Source organism: Lissotriton helveticus, chromosome 11, assembly GCF_964261635.1.
Source record: "Lissotriton helveticus chromosome 11, aLisHel1.1, whole genome shotgun sequence".
NCBI classification, from domain to species: domain Eukaryota; kingdom Metazoa; phylum Chordata; class Amphibia; order Caudata; family Salamandridae; genus Lissotriton; species Lissotriton helveticus.
In genome coordinates, this window is record NC_136072.1 from 769,781,056 (window position 1) to 769,806,408 (window position 25,353).

Below are 25,353 nucleotides of genomic sequence, written 5' to 3' on the forward strand. Positions count from 1 at the left end.
CTGTGCTGCGTTGCATGACAGAGAGGAAGAAGGAAAGGACCATATCTACAGAGATATGGCCCTTTCCTCCCCTCTCCCTAGTGCCAGCACTGATTTCAGCTGCTGAGCGGCAGGTACACACCTGAGTGCCACAGTGCTAGGGTGCGTGCCTGAATCTGACATAGGTTTTGAACAGGAAGGGTACCCTTCCTGTACAAAATACAATGGCTAGACAAGTGTAAAAGCTTTTCCTACTTTGTATGTGTGCTGAACAGTGCAGCACACATGCAAAGTCATAAAAGCAAGGAGAAATGAAAACAATCTTCCTCTTCACGTCTACTTTTCTGCATCGTTAATTGTGCTAACCCCTGTAAACTAATGTTACTAGATAGGGGTTAGCGTCAAAATGGATGTGTTGTTGCATGGAAACGTCCATGTATCACCCATGTAATGCCCTCTTGATGCAAAGTAAGGCAAAGCCGCGTGTCATGCATACTTTTGAGTGCTTTCTAGTGTAAAACAAGTTATGCACTGGAAAGTGAATCAAAAAATACATTTTTTGCTGGTTAGCGTCACTTTTGTTACACTAACACTAACCCAAAGCAAAACATTTGGGATTCTCCCCCTTAATCTCCCAAATATGGGTTTCTATCAATTAAAAGTCTGTCTAAAAAAATGTGCTACAATAGGCAAACTTGTATGCTTTTCCTTATTATCAGTGCTTTTAAATGTTTACAGCCTGACACAACAAGTTCTTTGCATGATGGCCATAAGGAAAACAAACAATTATTGGGAAAGCTAATTCTAAATGCTGAAAAATCACAAAATACATTCAACAAAGGAATCTACACTCTAGAGTGGAACCTCGCCTCAAAATCCCACCGTAAAAGTAAAAAAAACATGGGTGGACCATCCTTATCTGTTCAAGCAGCCAAACTATTGAACTCTTTACCCCCACACATAAGACCCACGGACAACCACCTTCTTTTCTGAAGACTAATCAAGAATTGGCTCTTTCCCCACATAACCACCATACTCAAATATAAGCATACAGCATATCCCTCTGTATATAAGCATGTATTTGAACTATAAATGTGTACCTACATATGTGTATTGCTTTGTAAAAACATGTATAATAATTGTGTTTTTAAAGATATAGATATTCGTTAATTTTGCTTAACAAATCTACATATTACTTATAGTTACATTATTCTATGTTTAATATGTATATAAGTGACTGTGTCAATAAGTAAATCTTTTATCATAACTATCTACAATTGCTTCACTATTGAATTACAAAAAAAACCCAAATACATTAACTTAAAGTACAGCAATACTTGAAAGTCTGAGTTTATTAAATGCAACTTTAATCTACATATATTACCTTCCTTCTACAGATATGCCATTGCATGTACTTATGATATAATCTCCATGTACTTATGTATCTTTATAATTAATAGTTTGCTTCTAATTTAGCATATTCAATTTACTTCCTATATTTTACCCTATATATCTTGCAATATATCCTCTTCTCCACATCTGCTGTAGAAATGTGCACTGTATTCTCTCTATCTGTTGCCACTTTGCTTTCATTTATGATTCTCCCTGCTGCACCTGTATTGTTAAACTCTTGTATCTTTTCTTCAGACCAATCCCCATTTTTTCTCAGTATTCTCTAACCATTAATCTAACCACTAATCTTTATTCCTAAACTTAGAGAGAGGTTCCCTTACCTCTCTCTAACTTCTGCACCAGTTAATCTTTGATTAGTCTACATGTGCTACTTAATCCTTGCTTCTATACTGTTGAAAGGTTGTGCTATAATTCATGTTTGTTGTAGACAAGGCTTTGGCTCAAATGTTCATTGTAATGTTAAGCACACTTATATCTAGATGGCAGAGCTGTGCTACATTCAAATATAAATAAAATAAAATAAAATAAAATATGGTTTGCTTTATTATTTCAGACTCAGAGCTTTCTGAGGCAACGAGGTTGGAGTTGTCCTTGGCCATTTTGGGGGTGTTTAGTCATTTTTGAGAGCTTTTGTGAGCTGGCAGTAGTGAGACTGTGTATATCTGAATAATGCACATCAATTGACTGCTTTGAGTTGCACAATTATAGTGAGCTTGACTTTATCTCTGGCTGTCTGGACTTAACTGAGATCTTCAATATGCAGACTTTACCCATGACTCTACCTCTGTACATTCAAGCATTGATATACACTCTAGATATGCAGACCTGCCTTCCCTGTCGAGCACATGTATGTATTTGATATATGCATGTTGCATTCCAGTTGCAAATATTGAACCCTATCTTTCTATAGAATTACCACCCAAGATCAGGCATACTTATGTAAATGTAAATGTATGGGACTTGTAAAGCACACGGCTACCCGTAAGCGTCCCGACGCTGAAGACCGCTGGGGAACCCGTCCTGGCTTTCCCTGTGAGATGGTCCCTTCTGCGTATCTCCAAGGTGAAACCAGGCATTCCTGGAGTCTGTGGGGGGCCGTTGTAGAGATGAGGCAAGCTTAATGCCCAGAGTTGCCAAGTGTGATCCCTGGTTAGAGTAGGCACCGAGGCGAGAATTGTCGAGTCCGCTGACCCTGGTCCACGACCCTGCCGCGTCGGGAATTGAACCTTGGTCCCGGGCCATTCTCTGCTTCCGGGTCTGCCGCCTCTAACCAATGAGCCACACCACTCCACTGTATGTAATGTCCAGTCACATGTGAGAGGGTCCTCCATTATCAAGGGCACATCTATTGGTATGCACTATTTGTTAAGGTAAAACATCTTATTGTTAAATAGACTCTATTCCACTAGATTTTAATTCAGGGGCATGCTTCATTATCAAGTCCTTGCTACAGGTACTAGAATTGTATCTGGGTGGGCGCGACTATGTTTATTCAAGTGAGCTCTTTGTGAGATATGCTTTGTAAGGCCAGGGGTTGGAGATCTAAACTTCAAACTTGGCTCGGATTGCCCAGAATCAAAGTTTTGTCTTTTTATTCTCAGGGCCCCTTGATGATGTTAATAACAAAATGGTGATGCAAAAGAGTTCTATTATGTACCTGAATTGGTCAACATGTTTCAGCTTTTCTGCATCCAAACGAGTCACTTGGCTTTTATCAGGACCGTGTTTCCTGAGATCGCTCACAAGATAAGTAGGGTATTAGCTCTTATGTTTGTACCTATTCAGTGCTTGATACATTCATTCTGACATTCTTCCCTGTCATGCCACCCACTCACAAAAACCTCCTGAGGTACTTACCCAGTCCTGTTCCTGTGGATCTGACAAGGACATCAAGAAGTCATAGGTACTTTTGGCTCGTGTAGCAACTACATTTCGGTTTACTACAATGCTGCTATACATCCAAATTGCCTCCTTCTGAAAAAAGGTGAAGAAGAAATGCAAACATATTCTCATGCACTGTCACATGAAGAAACGGTACTGTAATTAATGCTACTGTCTTTATGCCATTATGTCACTGTGTTTTTATCAAGTACCTTCCAGGGACGGCTCCTCCGCTAAGGCGGAGGAGAGTCCCCACACTTCTATAAGAACAGAAAAAAAGAAAAAGAAAAAGAAAAAGATAACCTTGCTATTATCGTTTTCTTTTTCTTAGCTAAGTGGCTGGGATAGGGTGGGGTAGGGTTAGAGACACAGAGAGAGGAGTGGTGTGCACACATTAAGTGGGCATAACTGCTTGGCCAGCGTCATGGGCTGGCCAAACAGTCATGCACACTTTGCATGTTCCTCACCCGGTTGTAATGCACAGCTTGGGGAGGAACATGCCCAGGCTCCCAATCCCCATCTGAGTGCCAAACCACAACACTCAAACCAATCACAACGCTGCATTGCAGCATTGTGTACTGTACTTCCTTATCTTGGGAGATATTGTTGTTTATATATATGAATGTATGTATGAGGCTAAAAATGTCTTAAAAGCTAACATGATGGGTCAGAGTAGAGGTACTCTGACTCCATGTTTAAGCAATGGGGGTGTTAGTGACAAAAGTTATGTGTCCAAAATAGATTTTTTAATCGTTTGAGATATTTATGACAACGCGTCTGCCAGCACAGACCCCATCTACCGTCGTAAGGATGTCGTGACTATCGCTGCAACACCGTGAATATTGGTGAAAATATATAAAAAATATATTTGTACACTCTAGCTGGTGACTGTCACACGCTTATGAACCTACTCACATATTCACTCAGACACTCATACACCGATTCACATACCTACTCACACACTTATATAACCAGTCACATATCCACTCAGATACTGATGTACCCAGTATCATACCAATTCAGGTACTCATGAAAACACTTACAGAGTCACTTGGAGAGTGTCGCACCCATGTACAGAACCACTCAGACATTCATACACATACTTACAGATCCCGTGTGAGACTTTTGCTTCCACTGACACTCACTGATAGACAGATTCACTCAGGCACTTATGCACCCACTCATAGATCCAGTCAAAGGATCATGTACCCATTCACATACTTAGTCAGAGACTCATACACCCACTCTCCGACCTATTCAGACCCTCGTGCATCCACTCAGACAGTCACACACCCAGTCAAACACTTACTCAGACATTCATGCATCGACTCACAGACCCATTGAGAGACCTACAATTCTTTGAGTCAGTCACAGATCATGTCTGACAATCACCTGCTGACTCACAGAGCTACTGTGAGACTTATACTCATACCTTCACTCTTAGAGAGATGCACTCAGTGACTTATGCAGCTAGTGGCACACTTACTGAAAGACTCATAAGTCTACTCTGATATCCACTCATAGACTTATATATGCAGTGAAAGACTCACTCAGAGACTTATGCATACACTCACATAACTGAATTAATGAGATAGTGATTTATCTACTGTGATGGTTACAATTAGCAAGATAGTTATAATTGTTGAATGTGGTGGTGGCTATTAAATTCCTGCTTTTTCTTTGCATTTTCACGACGTATCTGTGACGATCACGGGTACCGATGTCATCGCGATCTTTGGTGTCACCGCGAACACAGAAAATAGGTTTTAGAGATGGTTTTTATAGAAACTCCCTAGAAAAACATGATTTTAGAGAATATTGTGTAAAATACTGTAATATGTGTAAATATATGTATTTTAGACTTTATGGAAAACACGTGATCGTCACGATTAACAATGACATTGCGACGCCCATAATAAGCACAAAAACTAAAAATGTAATTGATAGATGGTTTTTAAAGAAACTTAGTACAAAAATATGAGTTTAACCATGCTTTGGAAGAAGTATGCATATGGTAATATGAGTAGTGCAATGTTCAGAATGTTTTTTTTTTACGTTTTATTTTTGGATGTGTTGCTGGTCATTGAATGTGTGCTTTTGTTTTCTGTTTTCGTGACGTATTTGAGGCGATCACAACATCGTTGAGAAGATTGTCAAATAAAAAAAACAATGGTTAGAAAAAATCCTTCACAATGTTTCGGGTACAAGGGTGACTCTGACAAGAGTCTTTGCGTTGGAGGTGTGTATATGGCTGCTACACAAAAGACCAGATGCTGAGTTTCAGGTTACTTAGAAAGACCTTTATTTGGGCGGACAAGAGACACCGAATGCGGCATGACATAAGCTACAGTCCCCCAGGGGAGGGTGATCTCGGGATCCCAAATCTCCAGGATTAATATTGGGTGTCCCAGATTAAGGCGTTTGTCGAATAGTCGTGCTCAGAGTCTGAAAAGCATTGACTCTTCATGAACAGGGCTCTGGCAGGACAGTCAGTATGGCAGATTCCTTTCCTGCCAAAACCGGCAGCTAGGCCGAAGAACCTTTATCTCTCACTCGTAGTTCAAGCCCCCCTAAAGGCATGGGATAGAATAGAGGAAAAAAGAAGTCTTACCACCTTCTCATCCGCATTGACCCCCATTGTGGAGAACACTTCTTTCTCTCCGGGGATAGATGCAAAGGCTTTGACTTGCTGGACGAGAGAGGGTAGCAGATTGATTGGACACCTCTTTGATGAGGTAGATCTGCTTTGTTTTGGATAGCTCTAAAACCAACAGGGTTTCCCTGAAACAGAACGGTTTCGCTATCAGCAAATAAGACACTAGGTCATGCACTCTAGTATCCTCCTGCAGGCTCAGCGCCACCTTACTGCGTTCAAGAAGTGGCTATTATCCAAATCTAATGATGCCCACCTCATATCACAGATATACAGTTTAATAAGACAAGCCCCAACACCTCATACGAGGCCGAGTTAGAGAAGATGGGAACTAGAATTATACCGTACACGTACTCAGCGAGAATGGGAGGAAATACACTACAGAGACAAACACACTGCGCGTAATGTTTCCAGCGTAGAGGCCTTCACTAAAAGAGCAACATATTCATTTTTTACTCTCGTTAGACTCCACAGAGTCAACAAAAGACGCCTTGTGCTTGCGGGGAAGCGGTTCACCTTTAACCCTGATACTCAAGGATATAGACACTCATTTAGAGACAGAATTGCCCGGGTTTCCAACATACATTCTCCTAGGCTTACTGAACGCTCTCACATTCCTGCTTAAATCACGCAGAGGACATCAAATAGCCCTGGCCCTCTCACTCATGGTTCAGAGTGCCTTGTTCCCTGCTCTTTGGAAAACCTTTTTATCGCTACTTTCCTCTGACTTTAGAGAACTCACTGGCCCCAAATATTTCCTACTTTTGCGCCTCACAGATCAGACCCAGACTGCTCCTTAGGATGCAAATTAATAGGCTCAGTCGCTTAACAGCCAGGGGAAGGGGAAGGGAGGAGGGAAGGGACATTGGGGAAGGGGAGGATGTTGGAGTTGTTGATTAGATAAGTTTTTTCGCTTCTCCTACGTTTGTGGGAGGTTACAAAGCATATTTTCATTATTGCTGCGATTATTTTCGTCAAAAGTGTATAAATCAATAAAAAAAATGTAAACACAAAAGCATTCACCAGCCCTAAAATCCACTGCAAAGCCGCCAATTGGGATTCCTATGCAATTATAGCCTTAAAGGAAACGTGTCAAACCGACCCAATTGATATACCTGGCCGCCTGGGCTATCACGTAAGCGCGACCCGCCTCCAGCGCTTTGGGCGAGCCTGTGGGGGCCTCTCTGTCTACATATCAACATCATTAAATGTCAGAGTAACACAATCCCCAGACTCAACTGCGGATATGCAAATCTTAAAACTAGAGAGCATAACAACGGCCATAACCAGAACCCTAATTTTAATGAACATATATGCAAATCCAAAAAAACTTCCAAAAAAAACCTATTCCAACGTATTACCTTGGTAATCACCACCAGGCGCTTAGAACATCCAGACTGGGAGATAATCCTCACGGGCGACTTTAACGCAAACCTTTTACAGGCACCGGAGGACGAAGTCAACATTAATGCTGCAAATGAAATCTGGAACGTCTTGCCGCAGGCTATTCCCCAGGTAGTGAAGAAGGACAAGGAGGGCAAACAACTCATGTGGGACCTCGAAAACCTTGGTCTCCGAGCACTAAATGGAAGAACTAATCAAGATAACCCCCTTTCAATTACCTACATCGGCCACAAATCATGCTTGGTATTGGACTATACATTCGTTACTCTACCCCTGCTTAGTCAAATACAAAACTTTCACATTATCTGTTCCCTGGACAGCGATCACTCTAAACAACATCTTGAGATGGCGACGGAAATACCCGTACTCGAACTAGCTCCCATGTTACCAGGCAACCTTACGACGACCAACTTGAAGCGGCTCAAGTGGACAAGTGAATCCCTTCCACAAATATCTAATGACGCCAAAAAACTATTAGAAGACCTTTTGACTGAGAATGCCCTGAGCCCGGCCCTTTGGAATAATTACTTGATGCAGCTCCCTAGGACCAACTCAAGCAACACAGCAAGATCCTCTGCTAAACCTAGGAATCCATTTAATAGATCTGCACTACCTTTAAAGAGACATCTGAAAAAACGTATACGTCAGGCACGCGGACACACCAAAAATGCTAGTGTTTGGTCAGCCGTACGCAAGGTCAGGACCCAATATAAGAAATTAATATGGACCGAAAAACAAACCCTTCAAAATGAGTTCTGGTCCAAATTACTGCACAGCATCAAGAGAGCCGATTCGCGGGCCTTCTGGCTACTAGTTAACTCTGTAAACCGGAAAGCCCAACCAATAGGCATGGCCTGCATAACCGAATCCCAATGGTCCCAACATCTAACGGACACATTTTCAATCAATAACAAGAGTGCAGCTACCTTCTTGCCCCTCGAAGCAACAAATGACACAGTGCGGGAAGTCACTGCCTCAGTCCGCCAAGAGACCAGTGCAATGGGAAATGGTCCAATGGCTTCATGGCCCAGGCATGATGTAGAACAAAGTATTTTAAAAATAATTGGAAAAAGCAAGCAAGACAGCGCCCCAGGCCCTAACGGCGTCCCACAAGCCATCTACAAGACTGACCCGCAGTATTGGGCTAGTAAATTCAGCTTACTGTTCCGAACAGTTACTAACACAGGCAGTATTCCTGAGAGCTGGAGGGGAGCCATTATATCCCCTATCTATAAAGGCGGCGAGCTTAAGGACCCAAATAACTATACGCCTGATTGCTTTCCTCGACGCAGAATCAAAATACTATGCGTCATTGATACTAGCGGACCTGGCTGAATGGTCTGAAACGAACAGTAAAATACCTTTGAACCAAACCGGCTTCCGGCGTGGCATGGGTACAACGACGAATGCCAAGGCCCTAAGCCTTATTGCTGAGAAAAGTCTACAGAAATCCCACGATCTTTATACCTGTTTTGTAGACTTTAAAGCGGCATTTGACCGCGTCAACAGGCAAATGCTTTGGGCAAAACTAAAACACCAGGGCCTACCGGACTCAATTCTCTCGCCCATCATTAACCTCTACACTGAAACCTGGATGCAGGTAAAAGTTGACAATGGGCGACGTCTGACCAGGAAGATCTACACTGTTGACGGACTAAAGCAAGGATGCGTCCTGGCCCCATACCTATTTAATTTATTTATGAGCGATCTGGCAGAAAGTCTAGACAAGGTTAACGCACATCCTCCTAAGTTAGGCACTCTTCGCCTTACGCACTTATCGTACGCGGACGATGTGGTACTCTTGAGCCAGACAAGATTTGGCCTGCAACGTCTGCTACACGACTTGTCCGCCTATACAAAAAGGAACCTGTTAACCATAAACATTAAGAAAACAAAGACAATGCTCATATCACGACGAAGCAAAAATCTGCCAACTTTTCGAATAAACAACGACCAGCTGGAATCCGTCAATGACTATAAATATTTGGGGATACACTTAGACAGGCATTTAAATTTCCTGGTACATTTCAAAGCCATGGAAAGAAAGGGGGCAGCATTATTGCATGCCTTCAGCAACTTGGCAGCTGAACTAAAGGGCCCTCTTGTCTCCCCCCTGCTAATTACAATGAAAGCCAAATTACTGCCTACAATAGCGTACGGGAGCATTCTGCACCATGGGAAAAGCGCCACCCTCCTGGAGAAAATACAAACTAAAGTCTACAAGCGGGTCTTCTTCTTACCGAATAACTCTTCCCCAGCACAAGTCAGACTTGAACTTGGACTACAATCCCAAGTCTTACTAAAAAAATATGAGGCCATTAAATTCTGGTACTATGTCTGGAGGAACAAGGAGAATAAAATGAATGGCGCACTTTGGGGAGCGATCCAGACAAGCCCGAACTCTGAGCACTCAAAATATCTAAAGCTCTCACTAGAGGAAACTGAGCTCGGATCACTGTGGGAAACAAAACTCCCAGCCCCTTCGTTCAACCAGGTAGTCAAAAGCACTGCCAAGAAGCACTCGTTCCTCAACGACAAAATAACTTTCAGCACCCGGTCTCATGCCTGGATGATTATTAGATCATACACAAGGCCAGCGCCAGCCCCTTATCTAGACACGGCACTCTCGTTAAACCTTAAACGCAAATTCCTCCATCTAAGGATGGGCATCTTACCCACACGACTAGACCAACCCAGATGGAGACCACAAGTAACAACGGAATGTGATCTCTGCGGTGCAGGCAACCAAGACTTTATACACATAGTTTGTATCTGCCCAGCCATGTACCACGGACGGCGCCACTGGCTCAAGGACAAATTCAATGAGCTAGGAGTCCGTACTTGCCGGTCCGCGATAGTCCATGCTTTATGCTCAGCGGACGCCCAATTGATATGTAGATTAGTAAAATTCCTGGACAGTTTCGCGGAGAAAACAAGGCACGCTACCGCTTGCCGGACTCCCATTGAGACTTAAGACCATTGCTGATAGATAAATCCGCATCGCAGTAAATTCTGCTACGACTGGTCGTACTCCTTGCATCGTAAATCTTTTTGGTAACGCACATTTTTTTCTTTTAACTCCTTTTCTTTTCCTCTTCCTATTTATTTCCTTGCTAATAATTTAAGAACTTTGTTTTAAATGCTGTAGTATGCCACAAATTGTAATGGTTTTGATTAACCGAACAATAAAGAATTTACTTTACTTTACTTTACTTTTCACTGATCTTTAAGCCCTTAAAACACTCAACTCCCCTACACGCCACCCATCCTTGAACCCCAATACTCCCTCAATACCGCTAAACTCTATTCATCTGTGAACCCTAAAACCTGTCACCACCCTAAACTCCACCCACCCTGATCCATAAAAACCCGGTCATTCTAAACTCCAGCCACCCCTAACCCTAAAACTTGAACAAAAAAAAGCCTCATCGCCCCCAAACATCATCCATCTGAGGAAAATTGAATTTTGCCTTGTCATATGTGCCTACGTGTTCCACATCCTATGTCATATGTGCATGATCGATATGCATATATCCCCCTATGATCGATTAAAGACGCAATTATAGTTGTGTCCAACGTTAGTATGCCAGTTTCCAGTTCTCGTGAAAGCAACGAGTATTAGGCCTATGTTGCCCACGTTTTACATTATGCACGTTAATTCATTGAATTGTCCCCGTTTCTAGGCCTCAAAAGGGCCCGGACACCAGATTCAAGCTCCAGTCTCCTGAACCCACTCCGAGGAGCGATGCAGCCCCCACCTGCATCCCTGACCCTTCACTTACTTCCTGCCGCGCAGCGCGGTGCCCGGCCTGGCTCTGCCTGCCTGTCTGCCAAGAATATGTTATGCCTCTAGTTATCAGTTCAGCTCTCCGTCTTCACATTCCTAAGCTAACGAACCACATAAACAGCTTTAGCTATAGTCTAGTCTTTCTGTCTCCATGTAAGAGAATTAATTAACATCCATAGAAGATTCATAGCACACGCAATACACGAAGAATATATGCATGCACCAGTCTTAGTGTCCAGTAGCCTTTGCCCTGATAACTTTTAGATTCTATCAACATGTACTCCAAAACACCAGATACCAGATATGCTATAGGTACATGTCGTCCTGACATCGCAGACTTTCGTCTCCTCTTCTAGTGCAGAAGTCATAGCCCCCAGTTCTCCCCGGTAACACGTCATGGCCCGTTTGCGCGCACCACTAGGTTAAAGGTTCCAGCTGCTCAGGTAGCCCCCTCTATGTATCCACCCACTTTATGACACTTCTGTGACGTTTTCATCACATGTCTACGTGCACGCCCTGTGCACGCCTTCTTTTCACGCCCATGTGTTCTTATCGTACGCTTGTCACTAGTTACGCCTACTGTATGTAATGTAATTGTGATGTTTTACTATATATATCATGTACTGTTGATGAAACGTTGCAGCTGCCACTCGTGCCATTCTATTTCAGGCTGTTCAGATCCTGTCCCTTCCCTTATGCCTGAATAAAGCCCGTTCAACTCAGATACATCGGATCTTGCCTCTTAATTATTGAGCTATCTGTTTTATTAATGTATTCAAAAATAGTACCGGTAATTAATTATTTATTTACCACATAATGGCGCCCGAACAGGTACGAGCCCCTTCCCCACGCGCTGGCGATATAACGCAGGCCCCCTGACCCTTCTACAGCCGTGACGGAACTCTACCGTGCACGTGCAGATATTTCTGCTTCAAGTCTCCCTCAGGCCCACGGAGGAGACGGAAACTGCGGTCCGGCATCCAGACGAGGCGGTGTGGAATGCGGTTCGTCCCGACCAGAGCCCAAGCCGAGAGAGCAAGGTCCGAGGTATCCGGAGGCCCACCTGTAACCGAAGAAAGAGGTCCGAAGCGCATGCGTAGTAACCAGACGTCGTAGCAGTCCAGTCCAGTCCGAGGCCTTCAGTTTCTGCTTCCCGGTGAGTACCGTTGCGGGGGAAGTATCTAGACAGGTTCATTAGTTTGTTCCTGGTCCGATGGGTTTGGGTACACAGATCCAGTCCGACGTGTCCATCTAGGTGGATACGGTATGACGTGTCTCTTTATGAGACCGGTATGTTCTGTACTGTTTTAGCAGTGCATCCAGTAATTCTAGTAAGTCCGTTCTCGAGAAATTCAAGTGTTATGTTTTCAGCGTATCAGGTAGAATTCTGTTCGAACTGTTATTAATGTATTTCTATGTCGTGGTATGAGTGATTTGTTTGCCATTTCATTACTGTGATTATTGTGTATTGTGTTCGCAAGTACAATTCAGCCATGCCTCTGTTCTCGAAATTACGTCAGATCAAAACCAGAAAAGGGTTACTCGAAGAATCAGTTCCTGTCCCTCCTAGGGACAGTCCTGGACATTTTATGTATCACAAGCATGGTTTAAATGCCATATTATATCTAGACTTATGGGTGGATTACACCAAACATCTTGAAGAAAAATATAGATGGCCTGTATCAGGTACATGGGATGCCGAGTGCATCATGCGAGTAGAAGAAGCATTATGGAAAAAGAAAGCCAGACAGTCCCAGAAAGATGCCATCGAGTTATGGCGCAAAGAATCTCATAAAAGAACCGAAAAAGAATTCAGAAAAGCAGAGTTAAGTAGGGAATCCGCAGAAAAAGCCCAAGAAAGGGAATTAATTGAAGAAGGTGAACGAGTTAGAGCAGAACAGTCAGATAGACAGAGAAATACCCTTATTAAAGGTATGTATCCTCTTCTTGCCGAGGGCTTGCCGAAAGCAACCCCGGAAGCACCCTGTAATTTACCGCCACCATTGGTCCCGATTAAGCTACGTCATAAACCGACCGCAGCTGAAATTTTTCTTTCGTCCTACTTAGACGACACAGTCCCGGAATATGTAAATCGTATTCCGCCTGCTCACGCTCAGCATCCTGTAAATAATGTAATTCCTGTTCCTCCAGCCACTGGTCCCGGGGACCACGTTAATGTGCAAGTACCCCCGGACCAGCACACATTAGGTGTACCCGTTTTGCCAGCCACTCTACCAGCACGTACAGTATTAACTGACGATTCCAGTTCAGGAGGTGCGGGGGGAGGTGCTCCTATCACCCCGCCTCAAGTAAGACGACTGACGCCGCGAGAAGCAGCGTTACAGCGTACGCCAAAAGTGGCTACATACGCAGACCTCAAGAGACTTCTTACCGACTGTATATATGATCCAGTCCCAGGCGAAGATCACATGGTATTATACTCAGTACGTTTAAGACGGGTTGCCAACTTTTTGGTCACCCTGCCCGACATGAAAGTACATCTAGACAGAATATATCATTTTGTCCGTACAGGAGAGAATCCAGGAAGTATTCACGAAGCTATGGCACACAGGAAAGCCGAGATTCAAAATATGATTTTACAGTTCTTGATTAACTGTTTAATAAGAGAACAAGATTATCCAGATAAAGACCAAGACGAGATGAAAGGCCTGACTAGGTGGAGTGACAATATAGCCGCGGGAAAACACAAGTCACAAGGTAGTATAGAAAGTATGTACAGGAAAATTCGCAAGGAAATTATAAGTATACACCAGAAGGAGGAAGCAAAAAGAGCAACCGAGAAAGAGAATGACTCTTCCAGTGAAGAGGTAGACAGCGAGAATCCCGCCAGAATAGCATATGTAGGTAGAACTAGACTTTCCGACCGACATTCATGTCTAGATTACAAGAAAGTTTTTCCTCCTCCCGTACCAGAACAATGTTCTCTAGAACAAGTATTCCAGGCCACCGATCAAATTCTGAAATTACGAATAGGTTATAGTGAGCTTAATACCATGCATGAACAAGAACTAGCCCGATCAGCAGTCCGATGGACTAGTGATTCTACCACGTTTCCAGACGAAATAGTGGCCCAAACGTTTCTGAAACTGCCCCCAGCCGAGCAGCGTCTGGTGGGTACGTATATGATCCAGCACCTCATTACATTGTATGAGGATCAGTATTCTGATCCAGGTCCTTTACATGATATACTGAACGAGTTACTCTTAAACAGATGGAAAGGTCTAGGTACTGATTTAATTAGTGTCATCTTAGAACAGCGCCACAAATACAGAACGTTCCTGAATCCACATTTTGTTCCTGTTCCACCCCCAGTAAGGAAATCATTCTACATAGATAGACAGAATCCGTTGCGAGAAGTACATCCAGTTAAGGGAGAGTGGGGTGATCTCGAACGAGTATTTGTTTACACCCCTATCACGAAAATAGAACTTCTAGAAATGAAAAAGTTAATACCCTGTCACGATAAAGACCCAGCAGGGTTCCACCGTGAATTAAAGGACATGCTCCGTATGGGAGAATACACGTATCCTGATATCATTAAAATGTTAAAGGTCCTGTTGCCTGCGGGCATATATGAAAAACTTAAAGAAAAAGAATGGGAGGTGGGAGAGAAAAAGATAGATTGGACCGCATTAGAGACTGAAGAAAATACACGAGTTCCAGGTACCGGTCTTGGGGAAAAAGCTAAAGCATTGCCCGAGTTACTGATACAAGTCTTGCCAAGATTACTAGCCACGAAAAAGGAAGACTGGGATGCCATCTCAGCCTGTAAACAGAAACAAGATGAAGACACTAGTGATTTTTATTCTAGATTTGAGAAATGTTTCATTATTAATAGTGGTCTGAAAACAAGTAGTGAATCGTATCCACATCTTTTTGTTACCAAACTAGTCGAGAATTCTTTACCACAAGTTAAAAATCGAGTACTGAAAGTCGAAAGTACCTGGCAAGCTAATACTCCGTCACAAATGCTCCAGATGCTCCAGTATCACCAGAACAGAATTAGGGAGGAGCAGGAACATGAAAAGAGACGTATGAAAGACACGAAAATGAAAGTACTAGTTGCACAGTCTGTTCCACAAGACAGTCAGAAGAGGGGTACGAATCAAGCTAGTCATCCTGCAGCTCCCGTTAAAGGGACATGCAATTACTGTAAACAGCCAGGTCATTATATAAACGAATGTGCAGTTCTGAAACACAACATAGCTACTGGTAAAACGAAAGAGAGACCACGTCCGCCTAGACAAGAACAGGTTCCGCAGAATTCTCAGCTACCGCAGAACGCACAACAGACAGTTACAGTACCGCAGCCTATAGCTGCCACACAGCACGTTACACAGCAGATGTACCAGTACGCACAGTCAGAGTATCCAGATTATCAGCCGTATTCATGAAACAGCCTAGAGAGGGAGGTTGGCTTGCCTCTCATCGAGATTCCTGTAGATCAAGAGGGTCCCTATGTACATAGTCAAGTATTAGGGAAAGACAGAAAGTTTCTGATTGATACAGGGGCAAGTAGGACTACCATCAGTCATGACGAGGTTCCAGGGGCTCCGCTCTCAGGCTCTAGAAATGTTTCCCTTGGATTTTCAGGAAAGCCTATTGTTAATGAAATATCGAAACCAGTTACTCTAGAAGTTGGTCCATTGTCCCGAACTACAGACTTGTTACTTACGAAATCATGTCCAGAAAATTTACTGGGCATCAAGACACTGAAAGAATTAGGAGCAGTTATATGCTGTTCACCAGAAGGAGTACGATTGTTTTTAAGAGATTTTAAAGGTCATTATGTATTACGTGATTTCGATCCAAGATTATTGAATGTACCACAGCATTTATGGGCGCAAGGTCCAACTGATGTAGGCTGTATGCACATTACACCCTATCGTGTTACTCTGAAGAAAGGTGTTGTATTACCACGAATCCGACAGTACAAATTGCCACCTGAGGCTGTAGCAGCCAAATCCAAAATTATTGACGAGCTAATTGCTCAAGGAGTAGTTGTAGAAACTGACTCCAATGTATGTAATTCTCCTATCATTCCGATTCTGAAACGTACTGATCCCAATGCACCTCCAGTTTATCGATTAGTGATTGACCTTCGAGAACTTAATAAATGTATCATACCCCAGTACCCAGTGGTTCCAGATATTTCTTCCCTATTAACTGCTATTGATTCAGAAGCTACGTTCTTCACTGTTATTGATCTCAAGAACGCATTCTTTAGTGTCCCCATTCATCCAGACAGCCAATTCCTTTTCGGATTCTGTTTAAATGGAAGGAGCTATAAATTCACACGAGCTCCTCAAGGTTTCACAGAAAGTCCTAGTATTTACAGTCAAGCGCTTAAAAGACAACTAGACAATATTCATATGCCAACTGACACTGCCCTGCTCCAGTATGTCGATGATCTATTGATCACAGCTCGTTCTGAACGTGACTGCGAACGTGCGTCACTTACAGTCTTGTATTTTCTGGCCGAGATGGGGCACAAGGTGTCCCCTTCCAAATTGCAATTCTGTGTCCAGCAAGTGGTCTACCTAGGACACTTACTGTCCAAGAGGGGTAGGCAGTTGACACCTGACCGTATCCAGTTAATAGCACATCTTCCACAGCCCAAGACTCAAAAGGAGGTACGAGCTTTTATCGGCCTCACTTCTTACTGCAGACAATGGATTCCTCAGTATGCATTTCTAGCTAAGCCACTGATACAGTTAACGACACAGGAGGCAGCCGTATCGACTGTCCTCCCTTGGACCCAGGAACATACACTTGTTTTCAATGAGTTAAAGAAAGCTTTATACCAAGCACCTGTTCTAGCAACACCAAACTATAGTAAGCCGTTCTCACTTTTTGTCACTGAACGTGATGGTACTGCATTATCTGTTCTCACACAAGATCAAGCAGGACAATACAAGCCCTGTGCTTATTTCTCTAGCACATTAGATCCGGTAGCCCAGGCTCTGCCTGCGTGCCTCAAGTCAGTTGCAGCCACAGCCCTAGCTATCAGACAAAGTGATTCCATAGTGTTAGGACACTCCCTGACAGTACAAGTTCCACACTCCGTGGAAGTTCTTTTAAACCAAACACAGACTCAGCACTTGACAATTGCACGTTTAACAGGATATGAACTGACATTGTTTCAGCCACACATAGAAATCAGACGCTGCAACATTTTAAATCCAGCTACACTGTTACCCTCAGTTACTTCAAATCCTGCCACACATGACTGTGTGGAAGTTGTTAACACCATGACAAAGCCAAGACAAGACTTGACAGACATTGCATTACCTGATCCCGACCTGCCGCTTTATGTGGATGGTTCATGTATGAGAACAAGTACAGGAGAACTAGTAGCCGCGTATGCAGTGACTACTGAAACTGAAGTTATAGAAACACATCGTATTGACACCTTGTCTGCTCAAGCAGCAGAGCTCGTCGCTTTGACCCAAGCCTGCATACGAGCCAAGAACCTGAAAGTAAACATATACACAGATTCACGTTATGCATTCGGAGTCGTACACGACTTTGGAGTGCTCTGGCAAGAAAGAGGTTTTATGACTTCTCATGGAACCAAGATTCAGCATGGCCCCCTCATTCAAGCTCTGTTAGATGCAATACATTTACCGACAGCTATCGCTATCATGAAGTGCAAAGCACATACGAAAGTCACTGACATCATTTCCCAGGGTAACGACCTGGCAGATCGAACAGCCAAGCTCACAGCTCAGACTCCAGATATTCCAGTTAACACGACACCGACAGACATTCCAGATCAGACTACTTGTATGACAGTTAAGGACCCTACACAAGACGTACTAGATATACAGTCACATGCTACCCCAGAGGAAATCAAGAAATGGTCCGAACAAGGAGGGGTCCAGACAGATCAAGGATGGTTGACGAAGGGAAAAGCCACATGGTTTCTCCCCGACTCTATGGTTCAAGTTATTATTAACACCGCAGATAGTCCAGCACACTTAGGAGAAAAGGCCATGTTAGACAGTATTCAGAACCTCTGGTTTAACAAGCATTTACGAGCAGCAGCCAAGCAGAAAGTGCGTACCTGCATGATCTGTTGTCAGTTCAATCCAGGTAAAGGTGTCCCGGTGGAACAAGGTGGATTCCATCCTCCTGACCACCCTTTTGAAGTCCTCCAGATGGACTATATTCAGATGGAGCGATGTCGAGGTTTCAAGTATGTCCTCGTAGTTGTATGCGCTTTGTCCAGGTGGACAGAAGCATATCCAGTCCCAGATTACACAGCTGCGACCACTGCCAGGCAGTTGGTTCGTGAGTTTTTCCCCCGCTATGGATTGCCTAGGGTCGTGTATTCAGATAACGGCCAGCCATTCTCATCCGAACTCATGAAACAAGTATCCCTTCTGTTAGGGTACCAGTGGAAGTTCCACTGTGTACGACATCCCGAAGCAGCCGGTCTTGTAGAGAGACATAATCAGACTCTGAAAATCCGCATTGCCAAAGTATGCGCAGAAAAAGGCGTAGATTGGATGGTAGCCCTGCCAGTCGCTCTTTTTTATATGAGAATGGTCGCTCACTCCCGTTCAGGTCTGTCTCCTTATGAGGTAGTTTTCGGTCGTCCCCCAAACATGTGGGGTACACCTAGACCACGTACAATAACTGATGTTGACAGTAATATGCTGACAGATTACCTGGCTTCCTTGATGTCTGCACTACTTTCTTGTCGTTCACAGGTTGCCGCTGCTTTTCCAGACAACACCGAAGTAAAACCGCATGAGGTCATACCAGGCGACCTCATTTTGATTCGTAATTTTGATCGCACAAGTCCGCTGGAGCCCCGCTGGACGGAGCCCCGACTTGTACTACTAACAACAAGGACCGCCGTGAAGATTGAAGGAAGAAAGGGGTGGTTACACTCCAGTCATGTGAAGCGATTCCATGGACTCAAACCAAAAACTGTTTTCAAGGACTGCCCCGTTCTCAAGGACTGCCCAGATACTGACTCTAAACTTCCCCTGTTAGAGAAAACTCCGCAGCAGGAGTATAAAGAAAAACTGAGGTCTAGTAAGTCAGCCAGTTTAATTGTCTAAGTCCCTCTCGGGTGAAACGGTTAGACAGGTTCCTGACATGTATGAGATAGACCCACACAGTGAGAGAGTTAGTCAAAACTCTAAGAGAATACGTTATCAAAAGAATCTTCGAAGTAGATGTATTATTACTTTATTGCTTTTGCTATTTCTGAGTCTTATGGTTACCTGCATAAGTTATGCCTTACATTTATGTTTTCCAATTAATTCGCATGTACATTTTTTCTCTAATACTACAGTAGAGCACACTTTTAGCGACCTGCCTCTTCACGAGTTATCCTATCGTCTTGCCATGCGCAATAATACGTTTATCCGAATGTTACACTATTCACATCAGACCAGCAATGCCACTAATTGTTGGGTGTGTGGTCGACTCCCCCCTTTCCAGACACCGAAGGGAGTTCTGCCACTCTTTCCCTACCCGTTTTCACACAATGGTTCGTGTGGAGCATGGTCCACGTTAACGTCATCCTCAAATGATATGTTTCTTCTGAATAGAACATGTTTTCCAGACAAGGAAGGTCCTTCCCATAGAACAGGGTTAGATCTAGAAAATGAAGTATATGATCTAGGTAATTATTCCTCGAATTTCATGGTCCTGAATGTTCAGTCCGAAACTACTCCAGATTTGCCTGCTATTTCAGTTCTACCCGTTAAAGGTGAATTATGTGTCAGAAAGAATGGTTCCGCACATGTAGGTCATAGTGATTGTACTACTGTGGTCGAGTATAGTGACAGTGGGAAATCTATTTTCAAAGCCTCACGTCATTCATATTTTGTATGTGGCCAGACCGCATATGTTCGTCTGCCCCTCGATTGGGATGGAACATGTTACATTGCCTTCCTACTACCACCAGTTTTTCTAGCCCCATCCGATTATCACAGAAACACACATCTAGTACACGTTAGACATAGAAGGGAGACTCAGTCCCCAATTGTCGATCAAACTGAAACTGCCTTAGAACAATATCAAGACTTCAATAAAGGTTTCTTTTTCTTCATAGGTCCTGTCCAGAATAGTAAGCTAATACGTAGGCTAACCAGAACCCTTGAAGCAGTAGTGAATGAGACTACTTCCGCTCTAGGTAACTTGACTGAAGAGCAATCTGCTATGAGATTTGTTGTGCTCCAAAATCGTCTCGTCCTTGACGTCATACTGGCCGATAGGGGAGGAGCTTGTAGAGTCATCGGATCTAGTTGCTGCATTTTCATTCCTAATAACGCACCGTCTGTTTATTCAGCTATAACCAGACTTCATAAAATAGCCCATCAGTTACACCAGAATCCAGGCACCTGGACATGGTCCGGTTGGCTCTGGAGTATAATATCTGCCTGGGGATGGAAAGTATTGTCATTCCTGGGTATAGCAGTAATGATCATATTCAGTTGCTGCCTCTGTTTACAATGTGGCCCTGCGATTTGCGGCTTGTGTGCTACCTCTTGTATTCCTAGTCCTAAGTCCCGTTCCAAGACAATTCGAGACGAGCAAATGATGTTATATGAACAAATAGATGGTATCATGAATATTGATGTTTCCTGATGGAAACGTAGGGCACAAGGAGGGAATGAGGAAAATTGAATTTTGCCTTGTCATATGTGCCTACGTGTTCCACATCCTATGTCATATGTGCATGATCGATATGCATATATTCCCCTATGATCGATTAAAGACGCCATTATAGTTGTGTCCAACGTTAGTATGCCAGTTTCCAGTTCTCGTGAAAGCAACGAGTATTAGGCCTATGTTGCCCACGTTTTACATTATGCACGTTAATTCATTGAATTGTCCCCGTTTCTAGGCCTCAAAAGGGCCCGGACACCAGATTCAAGCTCCAGTCTCCTGAACCCACTCCGAGGAGCGATGCAGCCCCCACCTGCATCCCTGACCCTTCACTTACTTCCTGCCGCGCAGCGCGGTGCCTGGCCTGGCTCTGCCTGCCTGTCTGCCAAGAATATGTTATGCCTCTAGTTATCAGTTCAGCTCTCCGTCTTCACATTCCTAAGCTAACGAACCACATAAACAGCTTTAGCTATAGTCTAGTCTTTCTGTCTCCATGTAAGAGAATTAATTAACATCCATAGAAGATTCATAGCACACGCAATACACGAAGAATATATGCATGCACCAGTCTTAGTGTCCAGTAGCCTTTGCCCTGATAACTTTTAGATTCTATCAACATGTACTCCAAAACACCAGATACCAGATATGCTATAGGTACATGTCGTCCTGACATCGCAGACTTTCGTCTCCTCTTCTAGTGCAGAAGTCATAGCCCCCAGTTCTCCCCGGTAACACGTCATGGCCCGTTTGCGCGCACCACTAGGTTAAAGGTTCCAGCTGCTCAGGTAGCCCCCTCTATGTATCCACCCACTTTATGACACTTCTGTGACGTTTTCATCACATGTCTACGTGCACGCCCTGTGCACGCCTTCTTTTCACGCCCATGTGTTCTTATCGTACGCTTGTCACTAGTTACGCCTACTGTATGTAATGTAATTGTGATGTTTTACTATATATATCATGTACTGTTGATGAAACGTTGCAGCTGCCACTCGTGCCATTCTATTTCAGGCTGTTCAGATCCTGTCCCTTCCCTTATGCCTGAATAAAGCCCGTTCGACTCAGATACATCGGATCTTGCCTCTTATTTATTGAGCTATCTGTTTTATTAATGTATTCAAAAATAGTACCGGTAATTAATTATTTATTTACCACACATCCCTGAACCCCCAAAAACACTCACTATCCCTTAACTTCACCCAAGGGTGTGATTTTGGAAGTTTCCTTTAAATTGCCATTCATTTAAAAAGTTTCCTTTAATTTTTGATTTATTTGTATTTCCTTTAAATTGTCTCCTCTTAAAATTGGTTTTCCATGATTTGGTTTTATCCAATGTGGTTTCTCAGTTTTCTTTTTCCATTAATTCATATACCTCAGTGGTTATCTCATATGCATTTAGTTCTGAGTTAGGAATACCTACTGTAGCTGGGACTATACAATTGTAATAAACAGCTCAAATATGTACTCACCTCACCCAGAATGTTCCCTATGTGATGTATTAATAAATTAAATATTTTCGGGTCGGACGATGCCTATTACAGGAAAAAAATAAGCTGCTGTCATATCCCCAAACACTAAATGCTTTTTCAGAAAGGGATCACTACCAAACAGATCGATTTTGTTTTATAACCTCCGCCACTGTAAATTGGTGGGACAAGGGTGACCAACTGGATATCCCACCTTATCTCTTTCTTATTTTTGTAGGGCAAATACCTGGGATATAAGCTTAATAGGTTGGATGTGGAGAGTAGTTTGAGTTCTATTTTCAATTTACAGTATGGGTGCATTAAAATCATGGTTAGTTTGCACTCACATATATTCTGTGTGCTAAATGTACAAAAAGAGGAAAGAGTAATACAAGATGATTACGTATCCTCAAGGCTAGTCAGACTTTCATGTGTACTTTAGAAATGTACTGACAAGGGGCTGAAGTAGTATTGTGTTAAGGGATAACAAACTACAAGTGTTTGATTTCTTTAGTATTAGACTCATAACGCTTAGTATGCTAAGACTTGTCACTTATAACTGTATGAATGTGCTGAAAGTATTGCTTATTTGTTTATAGACGTGCACACAATATGTAACCTGTTTAGTATTAAGTAAGTCTAACTGTGGGCCTGAAGTGCATTGCTAATGAATTTTCCAGCTAACGTTTCAATCCATATTTTGCTTGCATTGTAGAATGATGCATGTATCTTGAGTTCTCATTGCAGGTGGACAATGCTTCATTAGTTGAGAGAAATAATTATTGTTCCTAAGTAGAGTAACCTGAGAAAAATAAATTCAATAATGGATGGAGAACGAGTTCTCGTGGGAGAAGGAGATGGTACCAAGGGCACATAACATATCTCAGTATGTGAACATGGAGGCAGAGGAAGGAAGCCAGAGGGTGCTGGAAATAGAAATTCACCAGTGGTACTATGGGAGGTGCCTTGATTCAGTTATTGCTTATGTTGTGATGTAGTTAGAGACAGCTGACACTCTACTTTATGGCTCTTTGAGGTGTAAACCTTATTTAAGCTTGGTGGCTTTCTGCGACATGATCTCGGATGGAGTTGCTTCTTAGGAAGGCCCTAACAACTGACACCTTTTTTCCTCACCTTTACCAAACTTATTCTAGATTAGGATTTCCATTTAAGGTAGTGTAGGGATAGTTAGGGATGTATAGGGCTTTTGCTTGGGACTTGATGCAATCCAAAGTGCATTTTTTTCCTGTGATAATATATGCCCCAGTGATTGAATTAGATGTTTTCTTTTTGTTGTACCACTTAATCGTTTTGGAGCTTCAGTTTCATGCTGTTTATTTTGTACTTTTACATTCAAAATGCTTTGATTGATGTACATTAATTTGTTTCAGAATTTTAATTAAACAAACTAACATGAATTTGGCTGTCGACCTGGATTCTTACTAGATATTTCGAAAGGACTTTTCTCTTTATTGCTCATGCTGCTCATAATGGGCCATCGGTGCAAATACTTTAGCATTAGGGGTTCTTGCTCTTCCAGATGTGATAAATTGATAGATGGTTAACTAACTCCTACGTATTTATTAACCTAGAGGTCCAATGCGCTGATGTTGCCTCATTCATACTGGTCCATACCGTTAGCCTAAATCCATCCACATTTTTAGGTCTCGCGCCTAGCGTTCCACTGCACGAGACCTTTTGTAAGTGAAAAATGGGTTTTAGCACTGACCTAGGAATCGCACAAACTCGTGCGTGTGCTTTTCCTTTTGTGATACCCCATTGGCCTTTGTGTGCGTCTTTTTATAAAAGACTACACACAATTGGCCAAAGGCGGGCACATTGCTCCGCACATGGCCTATTGGTGTCTATTACGCGCTTGGTGCCAATAGGCCATGTGGTTTTAATTATCGTGCCCAGACACGGGCACGATAATTGAAAGCACACGTCTCGCTGTGGCGCACGCGCACCACTTGCGAGCTTCTTTGTTTTTCAAGCAGAAGTGAAAGCAAATGCTTTCCCTGCCGCTTGAAATTGTCCTTGTTTAAGAGGGAGTTGTGGCTTCCCACCTCCACACTCTGGGCTGTCGCATTTGTGGTTTTGAAGGCGGGAAACTTTCCAGACATGTCAGCCATTGAAAGAGGCGCCTTATTTAAAAGAGGTGATGCAGAAGGCTACCTCTCATCCTGCATCGCATCGCTCCAGTGAAACGGAGAGTGGGCAATTATACAACCAAGCCAAAATCCACATGTCAGGGTAGTACTGGGGAAATGTACTGCTAACCTGACTTTGCACAATCTCTGTGTCACTGCGGCGGACGTACCAGAATACAAGATTATTATTATTATTATTATTATTATTAATAAAAAAACTTATATAGCGCACAGCTACCCTAGGGCATCCCGGCGCTATGAACAGTGCATCAACCGTGAACCATAAGTTAGTTGTACCCGCTCACACCGGGAACAAATGAGTTTTCAGGCCCCTACGAAAGCGCAAAATGCAGGTCTCAGCGCGGAGTTTTAGTGGCAGAACTTAAGAAAACGCGCTGAGCGCCGCAAATTGCCCTGCGAGCGTGCCTGTGAGCTCTGTGCTGCAAGGTTGAAGTGCCTTTGTTCAAGGTATCAGGTAAGGTTCAAGATATCAGGTAAGGAAGGAAATGTCTGGGCTGTGAAAGGCGGGAACACACGAGACCAAGGGCCAGATGTAGGAAGCGTAATTCCGGTCGGTAACGGCCGAAATTACCGAATTTCAGCCGTTACCGACCGGAATTAGGCTTTTCATATGTAGGTGGCTTCATTTCAGATTCGGTAATTTACCGAATCGGTATTTAAGAATTCGGTAAATTACCGAATCTGAAATGTAGGGAGCACTCAAATGAGTGCTTTTCCCATTTTAGGATTCGTTATTTACCACCAACTAGAAGTTGGTGGTAAATAATGAAAACCTTAGAAAAAGCATTTTTTTTGCTTTTCGAACAGTGCCATGTTGCAGACATACATGCCCTTAGGGCATGTATGTCTGCAACATGTGACCCATACACATTTGAGGGGTGCAACAGGTTGTCAAAGTGACACCCTGCCACTCTTCAATGTTTCCCCCATTTACAAAATCGGTATTTA

General features: G+C 43.2%; 1 protein-coding gene across 3 annotated transcripts in view; it reads right to left on the bottom strand.

Annotated features, from left to right (window-relative positions):
* Positions 1–25,353, bottom strand: part of HHLA2 (HHLA2 member of B7 family) — a 348,356-nt gene that overhangs the window by 304,745 nt on the left and 18,258 nt on the right. For 2 of the 3 annotated variants that reach the window (XM_078665808.1, XM_078665809.1), the window contains exon 2: positions 3,250–3,366. The exons of the other annotated variant lie outside the window; for it this stretch is intronic. In XM_078665808.1, coding sequence (XP_078521934.1) covers positions 3,250–3,366 — 117 coding nt within the window. The remainder of the gene's footprint in view (positions 1–3,249; positions 3,367–25,353) is intronic. 3 annotated transcript variants of the gene reach the window in all.